The 14,365-nt window shown below is 35.5% G+C and overlaps 1 protein-coding gene across 2 annotated transcripts in view; it reads left to right on the top strand.

Annotated features, from left to right (window-relative positions):
• The window catches only part of stas (Transmembrane protein stas), a 64,219-nt gene extending 58,519 nt beyond the window's left edge, over nucleotides 1–5,700 (top strand). For both annotated transcript variants that reach the window (XM_073976665.1, XM_073976666.1), the window contains exon 4: nucleotides 4,242–5,700. In XM_073976665.1, coding sequence (XP_073832766.1) covers nucleotides 4,242–4,749 — 508 coding nt within the window. In that variant the 3' untranslated portion in view covers nucleotides 4,750–5,700. The remainder of the gene's footprint in view (nucleotides 1–4,241) is intronic.
• Nucleotides 5,701–14,365: the final 8,665 nt, after the last annotated feature.

Here is a 14,365-nt window from a genome sequence, read left to right as displayed (position 1 = left end):
CGGCCCCGCCCGACTTTAATCCTTTCCTTACTGGTTTTTAATTAAATTAAACCCTCTCCTATTAATTAAAAATAAACTTTGTTTGGTTTGATTAAGATTTTATTTATATGAAGTTAGATATTTTGCAACAATTTTCTTAAAATCTGATGCAGCAAATTTTCTTGTATCGGATAGTGAATAGCTGAGAGAATATTTACAACAACTAATTATAATCAAAATTTTAGTCAGCAGAGCGTCTGTAATCGATACAATGGAACATAAATCAGTGATTTCGACCAGTGCACAGTGGCCAATTTTACGAAAAACCAGGCCAAAACTCAAAATGAATGGATTTGTACCTAACCTTGGGTTCTAATGTTTTTCGGGACGCTGGTTTTGTTTTTCATATTTTTAACTCTCGGACATTCACTAAACGGGTCTTTTTGATCCCTTCTCCAATAAAATGTGATTGTATCAGATCAAAATATTCTACAAATTTGTTCGCCATAAATTTTTGTTATGGGTCCTAGAATACATCAAAACTCTATATCTCACCTAAACTCCAGAAATATGCAAAATTATAAACACATTTTAGGGTTAAGGGCGTACTTCATGTGGGTTTTGGCAAAATTGTCATACAAAGCATCATTTTAGAAGAATGGCGTCAAAGACAAAAATGTTCTCCGCCAAATTTCACTAAAATTCACCGAAGAAATGCATTGCATTACATACAAAGAAAATATCGGTATCAATTTTGCCAAAAAACCAAGAAACTAAAATAGGGTTGCATCTACTACCATTTCTGCAGTTTTGAAAATATTTGAGTTGAGATCATAATGTATTTGGCAACTTAACTGACAAGAATGCAACGAATATTTTTCTTAAAAAAATAACCCTCGTGCGAGTCATAAAAGGGGTATTTTTGGTCCCTTTTTTCCACAAATCTTTAAAATCTCCCATAAAATGTGGTGGAATCAGATCAAAATTTTCTCGAAATTTGTTCGCCATAAAATTTTACTATAGGTCCTAGAATACATCAAAACTCTAAATTATAACCAAACGCCAGAAAGTGACCCTATACTATGTTCTGACATTCTGGATCAAAGAAAATCTGTACATATCTACAAGACAAAATATCACATAACAAGTGAGCCTACACCACTACCCCTGTACATAAGCTTTTGACTGGTAAAATTCAAAATATTTAAATTGGGATAGCTTAGCGCCTTGATCTGAGTGTCTTCATTAATACAGGTAAATTTTGTTGAAACGCATTTAAGTGCATCGTCATTACAACTCAAATAAAAAAACATCAATAGGCTTCTTTCTCTGTGAGACCCAATAAAAATTAAAAAATGTGGTATTAACCACTATTCGATATCTCCGTATTTGGCCACCTACGCCAACCTACTTTGCATCATTGTAAAGATGGGATTTTCTACTTTAATAGTCTGACTTTGTTTTTGAAAGGTACCCAACAAAAGCTGTGATATTCGTCATTATTATTAAAATTGCAAAAATGAAGAGTTGGGTTTTATTAGCGGCTATTGCGATATCTTCGTTCGACAACCTACGTTACATTGTTGCAAAAGTGATATTTTCTACTTTCATTAGCAGGTTTTGCTTTTGATATACCCCATATACCCCATTTGAAATAAAATGTTGACTTTTTCTCCAAATAAGTTTTTTGCCCATTCCGACCCCTGAATATTACCCGACCGTCACCAAAACCAATAGGCTTCTTCCACTGTAGGACCCCCAATAATCCCCAAAATTTCGTGACGATCCGATCAAAATTGCGACCTATAGCGTGATTACAAGGTTTAGATGGACAGACGGACGGACACACATAGCCAGATCGACTCGTCGAGACAATAATTTTGGTATATATATGTATGGGTCTACGACCATTATTTCGATGCGTTACAAACTTTTTGGGCAAAACCAACTTATAATACACTCCCCACATAGTGGTGTAGGGTATAAAAACGAAAAGTGCAAATATGTGCAGGAAGTTTCGATGGAAATTGGCAAAAAAAAAAAAACTCTTCCCTTTTTATGAAATGATAAGGTACACAGCCAAACTCTATCTTACTCACAACTATTTTCATCATTTGTTCTGAAAATTGACATATAAAAAATCAACAAGTACGGACATAAATTATTAAAAAACGCACACTTCATTGGCGACACGGAACATCTTAAATTCGCTTCACATACAGCGTTGCCGACAGTTTTTGATGGGATATCGTCAAAAAAATCGTCAAATCGTCAACAAAAATTGGGAAATCGTCAAAAAATCGTCAACATGGTCTAAAACTAGTTTTGGTTACCGTTTTATTCGATTTTTTCGCTGATAGTTTTGTCAATAAGACTGACAACATAGAATTTACAACTCACAGGAATAAATCTAACCCAATCTCAGAAGATGATAGTTTTCTCTATGGTTATCGAGTTTGCAGTAATGCAGCAAGTTATAGGTGGGTACTCGTTGTCAGTTTTGAATGACAGCTTATAGTTAAAATTTCGCTTGCTTGACAGTGTGACCGCTTATGTTTGATGTAAAACGAAGATGAGGCAAAAACTATGAAAATACCTGTATTCCAGATATGTGCCTAAATATAGCCAAACCGTCTGGAAATTGCTATAATACATTAAAAAAGCTCATAAAATCGAGTTTGGAACATTGTTTTCCTTAAAGTCTATCGTGAAATTTTGGTCAAAATATAGTTATAGCCTTTTATTGCATGCAATTCTGGTTTACGTGAAAAATCGTCAGTTTGGACCATAAAATCGTCAAATCGTCATTTTTCAATTTTGGGCCAAAAAATCGTCAAAATGACGATAAATCGTCAAATTCGGCAACACTGTTCACATACCTTTCATTACAACTACACCTAAAAATATTTAAAAACTGTCGTTTATTTTGGATATTATAATATTTTAATAAACAACTTAAATATTGAGAAAACAATTTTTTTCTAAATCGGGTCACTTTGACCTGCTTTTATATCTACTTATTAAACAAGAAACGTATATATTTGTTTATAGCTACACGCAGTGGGATCCTATAAATAATATTTGACACTATTTAGCGTAAATTGATAATCATTTTTTTAGATTTTTGGCTATGTTTTTCGGAAATTTGGCCACTGTGCAGCGCTATAAATTAGAAATTGATGTTCTTGCAATATAAGGATAATTTCGGCTTTTATGGTGGAGACTATTTTGGTTGGGTTTTCAGTGGATAATTAAGGCCAGTGTTTATAATATCTAACCTTACAAACGCCTAATGTATGCTGGAAACGTCCAAACGTCTTTTTGTCAACTAAGAAAATGTTTTTAATTTTTAAATTAGAGATCTGTTAGAACCTTTACCATGTATGTACACTCATACCCCGATTTGCGCAAGTCGAAACACATGTTTCCACATGTTTTGAGTAATTTTTTCACAAAATTCAAAGTCAGAAATATTAGTTATTAATAACGCAAATCGAATCAGTGGCGGAAATCGAAGAAATCTATTATATTTTTTCTTAACGCAAATCGAGGCAACGCAAATCGAGGTATCAGTGTATGTATGTATTCATAAACGTAACATACATATATTTTTAGAATAGATTATAACTGTCCCTTCTAGCGTGTTCATCGATTTAAAATGATCACATGTTTTTTTAATTACCACAGGCTTCTGTGTAATTCCCCAACAAAACAATAAAATTGCACTTGAAAGAAAATATTAATAAGTTGTTTTTGCTTAATCGACTGATTGACTAACCGACTTGTCTCGTATTCTGTGTTACTAAGAGCAATTATTATGGACCTGTTCGTGACATTTGTTTTATTTGGATTTTTAACGTTTGTATACTTATAATTGTATTTATGAATACGTAAGAGTTCTATATATGGAAAATGCATATTCTTTTGTTCATTTTTTCTGATACATTCCTCAGAAAATATATATTGTTTATATAAGAGATTGGCGTTCAAATGTATTACTGTGCGACATAATAATTAATTTCCTTATGAGTGTATTTTAATATTTAGAAGATTAAGGTATTACGAGGGTGGTATAAAAGGAACGTGCCAAAAATCCATCCAAAATGAATTATTTTAAATAGCAACATTGATTTTTTCAATATTTTCTAAAGACCTTATAATTTGTTTTCATTTTTTTTAGAATTTATAACCCAAATCAACAAAATTGGTTTCCTCCTTAACTCGATCAAAAACAATGTCGCTCTCTTTCTCTCTCTTTACAGTTTACAAACCTTTGCCATTCCAGGATCATTATTCCTATCGATATTACTTGGATTCCTCTATCGTTTTCCCATTGCCCTGTTCCTGATTTGCTTCTGTTCGTCGCTGGGAGCTACACTATGCTATAGCCTATCGAATTTGGTGGGACGTCGCCTAATACGTCACTTTTGGCCCAAGAAAATCAGTGAATGGTCCAAACATGTTGACAAACATCGTGATAGCCTATTCAACTATATGCTGTTCTTGCGTATGACACCTATCCTACCGAATTGGTTTATCAATTTGGCTTCGCCCGTAATTGGAGTGCCACTGTTCACCTTTGCTTTTGGTACATTTTGTGGTGTGGCACCACCCTCCGTATTGGCCATACAGGCGGGAAAAACTCTACAAAAGATGACCAGTTCGAGTGATGCATTCTCATGGACATCAATGGGTATATTGTCGGTGTGTGCTTGTCTATCGCTGGTGCCGGGTTTGCTCAAGAATAAACTGAAAAAGAAAGTGGAGTAAAAAGCAACTGCTGCAATAATGTCCATGGTCAATGGCATTGGGATAGTGCATCTTAAATTGGTTTTTTTAGTTAAGAAATTGTATCGTATAAAGCTAAAGGAGTGCTAATACATATATTTTGCCTTTCTTTCCTCGTTATTTTCTTTTAATTTTTATTTAGAATTTGGTTTTAGCCCAAAAAGACATTGTGTGGCTTTTTTAGGTTAAATTTAAAAATGTGCGTTTGAAAAAGACAGTTCGAATCTAACCTCTAAGTAAAAAATTGAGGCTATTTTGGGTTTTCCCGCTGTGAAATTTGATTCTAAATTCAAAAAACCTTTAAACAGGAACTCCAAACTACCACCCAAAACAACCAACCACCAAGCTTAATTCCAAATGTCAAACCTATTATAATTTATACAACTTTTTATATTAATATTTATAAAAAGTAGCTATTTTCTGTGTATATTTTTAGTAGTTAATAATTAATTTTCAATTGTGTGTGATGAAAATCCCTTCACCAAATCAAAATTGCCTTTGGAGTTGTGAAACGAGGCAAATTCTTTCATTCACTACACATAATTGAATTGAATTTTAGTTTATAAGCAATTCGTTTTTTTTGTTTAATTTTTAGTTTGATATTTAATTTAGTTTTAATTATTACTTTTTAAGATTTCGTTGTTTTTTAATTAACAGTATTTCATTAGAATTCTTTTTAATTTTTTAGTTAAATTTATTATTATATGAATTATTTAAATAATTGAATAACCAAAATAATGTTCCCAAAATTTGTCTTGTCTAGTTCTTTTAACTTTAAGTTATTTTTTCTTTATTCGAAATTTTTTAGTTTTAATGCAATTATGATTTTGGACTTTAAATTTAATCCCCCCCGATTGAATGAAATGTATTATACACTTTTACCTGCAATAAATTGAATACATTGCTTGTGTCCAAGTAAGATGGTTTCATATATTTGTTGATACATTTTTTTATTTTTTGCTTTTTTTTGGAGATTAGTTTTTATTAAAGTGAATTTGGAAATTTTAAACACATTTGAACTCATATAAAGTAGACTTAATAAAAAGGAGAGTTTATAGGCTACTATAAAGGAGACTTTATATATAGGCCTATAATGAAGACTCTACAAAGGCGACTTTATAAGCTTCTAGAACGGAAACTTTGTAGGCTCCTAAAAAGTAGACTCTTAGGTTCCTATAAAGAAGTCTTTATACGTTCCTATAATGGAGACTTTATAGACTCCTATAAAGGAGACTTTATAGACTCCTATAAAGTAAACTTTATAGGCTCCTATAAAGGAGACTTTATGGGCTTCTATAAAGGAAACTTTTTAGGCTCTTATAAAGGAGACTTTATACGCTACTATAAAGGAAACTTTATACGCTACTATAAAGGAAACTTTATAGGCTCCTATAAAGGAGACTTTATAGGCTACTATAAAGGATACTTTATGGGCTCCTATAAAGGAGACTTTACAATCGTCTTTAAAGGCGTCTTTATAGGTTTCTATAAAGGAGACTCTATAGACTCGCATAAAGGTGACTTCATAGATCTCTAGGTTAGGTTAGGTTTGGGGATGTGCAGCCACTAACTTGTGACTGCGTCACTCGGAGAACTTCCGGTCCATTGTGATCATCCAGTATAAAAAAGAGGAAAAATCTGTAAAGAAAAGAGGAGATGGAAAAGGGAGGAGAGAGGGAAGAAATAAAAAGAGGAAGTTATTAAAAAGTAAAGAGCAAATAAATTACAGAAAGTTTAAGAGGGGAGGAATAGTTTTAGAGAAGGGAAAAAAGTTTTATTTTGATGGTAGGCAGAATATTTGAAACATCATTTACGCGTTTAGGTTGCGCTGTCCCAGCCACTTTAGATTTTTGATGATGTTGTAGATCACAGCAGGTTCCACAGTTGAGTAGAAAGTTAGACACGGTGGAAAGTGAAGCCAGGGCTGGACAACGACACAGGATGTGCTCGATCGTCTCCAACTCCTCCTCATCCTCACAGAGTCTGCAGTAGTCGGTAACATCCTCGTCCCATTTGATGGTAAGGGCCCTGATATAGCAGTGTCCAGTGATGACTCCCGTCGTTACTCTAACTTCAGCTTTACTCAGGTACAACAGAGAGTTCGTTTTTTTGACTGAGATTGACAGAGACGGCCATATGGACCTAGGTTCATTATGCCACAATTCACTGGCTCTTTCGTCAGAGAATGCTTCAATTTTTTGGAAGAAATGACAAATGTGTAGTTTGCTGGAGTAAGTAACCCTCCCCTAGAAAAAACAACCTACTATGAAAAAACGAACGAAAAGAAAAACAAACCCCTCTAATGTTGACGAACCCCGCAAAAGTTTTAAGGACCATGATCTGCGAATCTGCACCTGGAATGTTCGCACTCTTTATAGAGAAGTTGCAGTCTTCGCATTGGCAGACGTACTTGAAAAGTACAAGGCCGATATTACTGCCATACAGGAAATACGATGGATTGGGAAAGGCGTCACAACAACACCTAAAGGTGACGCACTGTATTATAGCTGCCATGACGTAAAGCATGAGTTTGGTTGCGGATTCGTAGTTAGTCGGAGACTAAAACATCTGGTATCCAGCTTCACCCCAGTGAATGAAAGACTTTCTGCAATTCGAATAAAAGCTAAATTCTTCAACATCAGTTTTATTTGCGCTCATGCTCCCACTGAAGAAAAGGACGAACAGACCAAAGATATATTTTACGAGCGCTTAGAAGAAACATATGACCTGCCCATGACATTAAAATCATTCTAGGCGATTTTAATGCCAAAATTGGAAAGGAGAATATCTTTGGCCCAACAGTTGGGAAAGTAGTCTCCACAGTGAAACATCTGACAATGGTATGAGGCTGATAGACTTTGCAGCTGCAAAAAACATGGTAGTTAGCAGTACCAGATTTAATCATCTCGATATTCATAAGGGCACCTGGCTGTCTCCAGGTCAAAGAACAAGTAATCAAATTGATCATGTTGTGAAAGATGGAAGACATTCATCGAGCGTGTTGGATGTATGATCGTTCCGAGGCGCAAACATTGATTCGGACCACTACCTTGTTGCAGCAAAGGTACGCACCCTCAAACACAACAGATAGCCACAGTATATTCCACTCAACTAGCCCAAATGCTTAATCCAAGCACTCCTCGTCCCGATAACATATCAGGACAATGGCAAAACATTGCCCACTCCATGCAAACAGCCGAAAAATCCATACTTGGATTCCAGAGACCTCCACAAAGGAATTCATGGTATGACCAGGAGTGTCGTGCTGCTACCGAAGAGAAAAATGCGGCATATAGAGCAACTTTACAATCAGTAGCAACGCGTAGCGCGTAGAGAAACGTCTTTTCCCCAGGAAAGAGAGAGAGAGAGATGGAAAATCGGGAGTGTGAACTTAGTCCCGGTCCACACTAGCGTGAATTTCATTAAAAAATTTCATGAAATTAGGTGTTCTTAAATCGAATTCCGCACTACAGCAATTTTATGATTTTACTCTACTATGGAAGTCGATCTAGAGACGCATAATTTCATGTAATTGTTTCAATGAAATCACTCTAGTGTGGACCGGGACAAATCGAGTTATACATGAAACATAATGAAGTCCGAAAATTCTGCCAAAGAGTGAAATGAACTGGAAAGAACATTTTTCAAATCTGTTGGTATCCAATAGTAGCGAAGACGATGATACCACAGATCCAATCCCAGAAGATGGTATTGAATGTATACCGCCCGGCTAAGATGAGGTAAAAACAGCAATCAACCGGCTGAAGAATAATAAAGCAGCAGGAGCCGATGGCTTACCAGCCGAGCTGTTTAAAACCGGAGCCGACGCGCTGATAAGGTGTATGCATCAGCTAGTTAGCACCATCTGGCAGGAAAAACGCGTACCCGACGATTGGAACCTAAGCATCCAGTGTCCCGTCCACAAGAAAGGAGATAAGACTGTATGCTCCAACTATAGGGGCATAAGTCTTCTGCCTATTGCCTATAAGATAGTGTCAGGAATATTGTGCGAACGATTAAAGCCAATGGTCAACGAAATAATTGGACCATACCAATGGGGCTTCAGACCTGGCAAGTCCACCATTGACCAGATATTTACCTTGCGGCAAATCCTAGAGAAGACCCAAGAGATGCAGATCGACACATATCACCTATTTGTCGATTATAAAGCAGCATTCGACAGCCCCCTCCGATCAAAGGTATTCCATGCAATGTCTGAATTTGGTATCCTCGCAAAGCTCATCCGGCTTTGTGAGATGACTTTAACTGATACTAGGTCCTCAGTTAAAATTGGAAAGAACCTCTCCGAACACTTCAGTACCAAAAGAGGTTTCAGACAAAGAGACAGCCTTTCGTGTGACCTATTCAACATTTTGCTGGAAAAGGTAATACGAGATGCAAATGTCAAAAGAAAAAGATGCAAATGTCACCAATAGCCACATGTTACTTGCTTATGCTGATGACATAGACTTCATGGGACGATCAGTAAAGGAAATAACTGATACCAACCAGTAAAGGAAGAAATTGGCCAACAGATGGCGATGCACGCAGAATCGGTAGGTCTAAGCTTCGATGGAGCATACAAGTGGATGAAGAAATGAAAAGGCGCGGTATTCTAAAAAGCGAAGCGAAGAACAAAGAGGAATGGAGATCTTTTCTTAGTTCGGTCTATGGAACAAATGTTCTGTAATGGGCCAGCTAAGTAAGTTATAGGCTCCTATACAGGAGACTTTATAGACTCCTAAAAGGAGACTTTCTAGAACCGTGTAAAGGTGACTTTATATGCTTCTATAAATAAGGTTTTATAGACTCCTATAAAGCAAACTTTATACGCTTCTATAAAGGAGAGTTTATAGGATCCTCTAAAGTAGACTATATGGCTGACTTCCGTATCGTCAATTGCTTTGTGTTGTTTAAACTTCGTCAACATATTTCAGTTGCACACTCAGACATTGTTTCTCGAAAATGCAATTAAATGTATCAGAAATAAAAATGATACATGTTTGCTTTTTACCTGCGTTAAAACTGTGTATTTTTGACGTTTTGAAACACGTAGCTTTCGCAGTTGTTAAGTACAACGGCGTTAAGAAACATAATACTTCGCAGATTTTCAGTCTTTTGTAAAGAAACTGACGATACGGAAGTCTGCCTATATTCTCGAATAAAGGAGTTTTTTTGGGCTCTTATAAAGAAGACTTTATAGACTCCTATAAGGAGACGTTATTATAGGCTCTTATATAATCTTATAAATGATCTTAAAAAACAGACATTATAAGCTCCTACTAAAGAGATTTTATAGATTACTATATGTCCTATAAAGGAATCTTTAAAAGCTCCTAAAAAGAGACTTTATAGGCTCTTGTAAAGGAGATTTATAGGCTTCTATAGGATAGACTTTATAGATTCCTATCAGGTGGGGAGAAGATTTAACGGGCTCGTATAAAGAAGAATTTATAGACACGCCGTACTTTCGTCAATCATGGGAAAGCTAATTGGGCGAGTTTCATAATAGAGGCCACTAATCACCGCTTCAGAGATCTGCCCAATCCTTCTGATGTTTGGGTATCGGAAAGGACGTTTGGAGACATCATCATCACAGTACGCTCTCGCATGATGAGCTTCGTCGTTGCTCGATGAGCATAAACGGAACAACTGGTTAAATAATCTGAAGAAGTGCAACATTGGAACCGGAATATGTGAATTGTGGGCAATGGTTAAGTCAATCTCGAATCCTGGAAAGAAAGAAGATAAGGTCTCAGACACGTTTAGCGACGATGCGCTGACTGATCTGAAGAGGTGCGAAAGTCATTTCAAACGAAAGTTTGTTGACCACCCTGGGAGTGGCGAACAGAACAGTACTACGTTGCATCAGATTTCCTCCTACCGAGGATGAACCACCACGATTTACAATGGATGATATTGTGAATTTTATCAAAGCGTTAGGTCCTGCTGGAATCTACATGATAATACTGAAATAACTGGATATACCGGCGGTAGATTATCCCACTAAAGTTCTCAAACTGTCGCTAGATACTCACATCGTTCCCGAAGTCTGGAAAATAGGAAAGGTGGTCCTGCTACTGAAGCCAGGCTAGGATGCCAGCAAAGGCGAAACGTACAGGCCGATTTCGCTTTTGTTGTCCGTTGCAAAGGCTCTTGAGGCTTTAGTCCTCTCCAACGTCAGATATAGTTATAAGCACAGATTCCGTAAACAGCACACCAAGCCAACAGCGCTGCACGCTATCTCCACACATATTAGTCGAGGACTCAGCCCTGTTACAGCAGAGTGATGGTGGCGGTTGACTTATCATAAGCCTTTGATACTGTCAGGCACTCCACGCTGTTCGAGGACATTGAGCAGACAACGCAAAATCTCAAGATCACATTGGACTGCACATTCACATCGTCGTCGCATGCCACAGCTATCTGCGACAAACTGATAAGTAGGAACAAGTTCCTCAAGTCCCTAGCAGGCAGCAATTGGGGTGCCGGTAAAGAAACCTTTTTGACCACATGTAATGCGATAGGTCGGTCTGTGGTGAGCTATGCGGTGCCAGTTTGGTCCACGAGTTTATGTGATACGCAATGGAATAATATTCAAACTTCTTAGAATATCGCCCTGAGAACAGCAACAGGTTGGCTCCTCCTCATGTCTTCACGTTTGAACAGCATTTACACGGACGCAGTTGCTATAAGGCCATCAGCAACTATAGTGTGAATAAAGTCCTCGGAGTACATACCCATCTATCGCAGCTGAGGAGCGTCAACTGCCCGACAAACCAGAGTAGTTTTGGCTCAACTACGCTCGGCATATTGCAGCCGCCTAAATTCTATCGCAGCTGAGGAGCGTCAACTGCCCGACAAACCAGAGTAGCTTTGGCTCAACTACGCTCGGCATATTGCAGCCGCCTAAATTCTTATAGGGCAAAGATCGGATCCTTTCTCCTATCCGAACATCAGAAGGGTTGGACAAATCTGTGAAACAGACGTGCCATAAAATATTAAGGTTTCGGTAATCGGGTATGTGCTCCCATTACTAACAAGCTGATACAGCTTATTAGCGTAACGTCTGTGTTTCCTTAATTACAATGGTTAGGACCGGGGTAATATAGCTTTAGGTGCTCCTAAAAATATGCATAGTTGCTCGGCTCGTCCTTGTCATTGGTTGAGGTGTGGATTCGAATATGACTGACGTTGAGGATTTTAGGTTTCATGTTGCTGGGTGGGAATCTGGAGACGAGATGTAGTTGTAATTTACAACACCCAGTTTTTTTCAATTGGTCCCCATACGACGATACCGCCCGATTTAAGGCATTTTAAATATATATTTTTTGCGAACAGAAGAACTCCTCCCTGAAATATGTTGATTTTTATTCATGGCTGTCGTTTAATCCGTTCGATTTGACACATTTCCTTGTTTTTTTATTCTTCTTTAATTTTGTAGCAATTTAAAAATAATAGTTTTAATTAAAACGAAAATAAACCCCCAAAAATAATAATAAAACTTAAATAAATTTTTACTATAAAAAAATTAAAACTAATTGTATGTTGAAGAACTGAAAATTAATACTTTTTTATAAAAAAAAAAACATCCCAAAAGTAGACCCCCGCCACTCACAAATGTAACGATAATACACAACACAATAAAAAAAAAATAGTTTTAACAATTAAAACATGTTTGTTAGACGAAAAAAATGCAAGAAAATGAATTTAAAATAAATACCTACATGTTTTAGATTAATAAAAAAAATTGATTGATGTTCTCCATTCAACAACTTTTTTAAATGTTTACAAAAATCCCATTTGTTGAAAAGTGTAAAACAAAATCTAACAAAAATCTTATTTGTATGTGTGTGTGTGAAACAACCAAGACTTTTAAATGGAGTTATTACACCAAAAAATATGACTCCAAAATGTGTCGTAACTTTAATAAAAATACTGAAATTTATAAAAACGAAAACCTATAAAAATGATCTAAAATTAGTAATAAAGAAAATTATACATGTATTGTAGTTTTGATTGACTAAATGATGAATTTAATTATGAAAAACTTTTTGATACTGAGATTATATTACATTTTTTTCTAAAGGTAAGTATGGAGTTGAAATGGAACGTCATTCTATTTAAATCGAGCAGTTTCTCTTTAAAGAAAATACTACAAGCTAATCTGTAAATTAAACAACTTATGGCTATATTACACCATATGCTTTTTCACATGTATGACATCAGCTGGTCTGTATATTAGTATACCCAGAGTGATAACATACATGTGAAAAAGCATATGGTGTAATATAGCCATAAAAGAAACTACTTTTTACTATTTTTTCGATATCATAAAGAAAAAATTGTTATCGTAGTAACATAAAAGTTCTGTCACTTTAAGTGCAAGAATCTTCAAGTTTTACCATTTTTAACTCGAAAAGCGTTCCTTTACATCAGGCACCACAATTCATAAGGAAGCAGTTTACAACTTTTACTATTTTTGCTAGTTTTACCATTTTCAAAAGTAAAGGGTCTACATTTTTGAAAAAAATATTTTCAAGGATCTAAAAATGATGGTTGGCGTTGTAGAAAATTTAAAAGGGAATCCCATTGCTCAGGATCTAAAAATCACTTCACTATTGTTGCTGGAGTTGAAGTTGTTGTATTTGAGAGCACACCTATTTTAAGAACATATCAAACTGTCATCTATCATTAAAAATTAACGCATTGCTGAGTTTTTTTACATGATAATTTGTAATAATTATTACGAAATGTTACTAATGGGTACTTTACACGATATGTTATTTTACATATGTGTTGTCACTTTGCGTATACATTTTGTATATAAAAAGTGACAACCCATATGTAAAAAACACATCGTGTAAAATACCCATAAATGCTGTCTTTTTACACAAAAGTTCAGTAAAAGAGAGCGAAGTGAGAGCACAATTTTGACAGTTGTTTGCTGAGAAATTGCTAAAAGTTGCTGAAAGAATTTTTCCCAGTAACATTTAGCAAGTTCGATCAGCTGTTTTTTAATCATCTGCTAATGGTCAACTGTTCAATGTTTATCTTATTTTTGTGGAAAAATACTATAAATATTACGATTCAGCTATATTTATTGATTGTTTTATTAATATATTAATTATTTTTTATTTATTTTGCTTAAAATTGAAAAACTTTTTCATTGCTTTGGAGTTAGTTTTTCTTTCATGCATTGGCGCCAATGTTTTTGTTTTGGTTAACAACTGTTATCTTGCTAAAGTTTACTAACTGCTGTTTTTTTTACTTTTTTTCTCTATTTTCGTATCAAAGAGTAAAATCTCTCTTATTTTCTGAAAAGAAGTTACTGAATAATTATTACTGAAAAAGTAAAAAGACACAACTAATAAGTGGGAAGAAGTATGTAATATGAAATACTCCATTAAGGTGCGAACAGAATGAGAAATTCATGCTTATCCAAGCCTAAATTTATATACAAGAATAAAGAAATGCAAGATCGCTTTTTAATTAGGTAGTACTTGGCCATTAGGCTTTTACATGAAATCAAGCGTGAAGCAAGCAACAAAGTTCATTGTATTGTTACGAATGTAACTGAAAGGTTTAAGTTAATTTA

Source organism: Musca autumnalis, unplaced genomic scaffold (assembly GCF_047663935.1).
Source record: "Musca autumnalis isolate F117 unplaced genomic scaffold, ASM4766393v1 scaffold_3, whole genome shotgun sequence".
Classification (NCBI taxonomy): domain Eukaryota; kingdom Metazoa; phylum Arthropoda; class Insecta; order Diptera; family Muscidae; genus Musca; species Musca autumnalis.
This window is presented reverse-complemented; position numbering and strand designations above follow the sequence as displayed.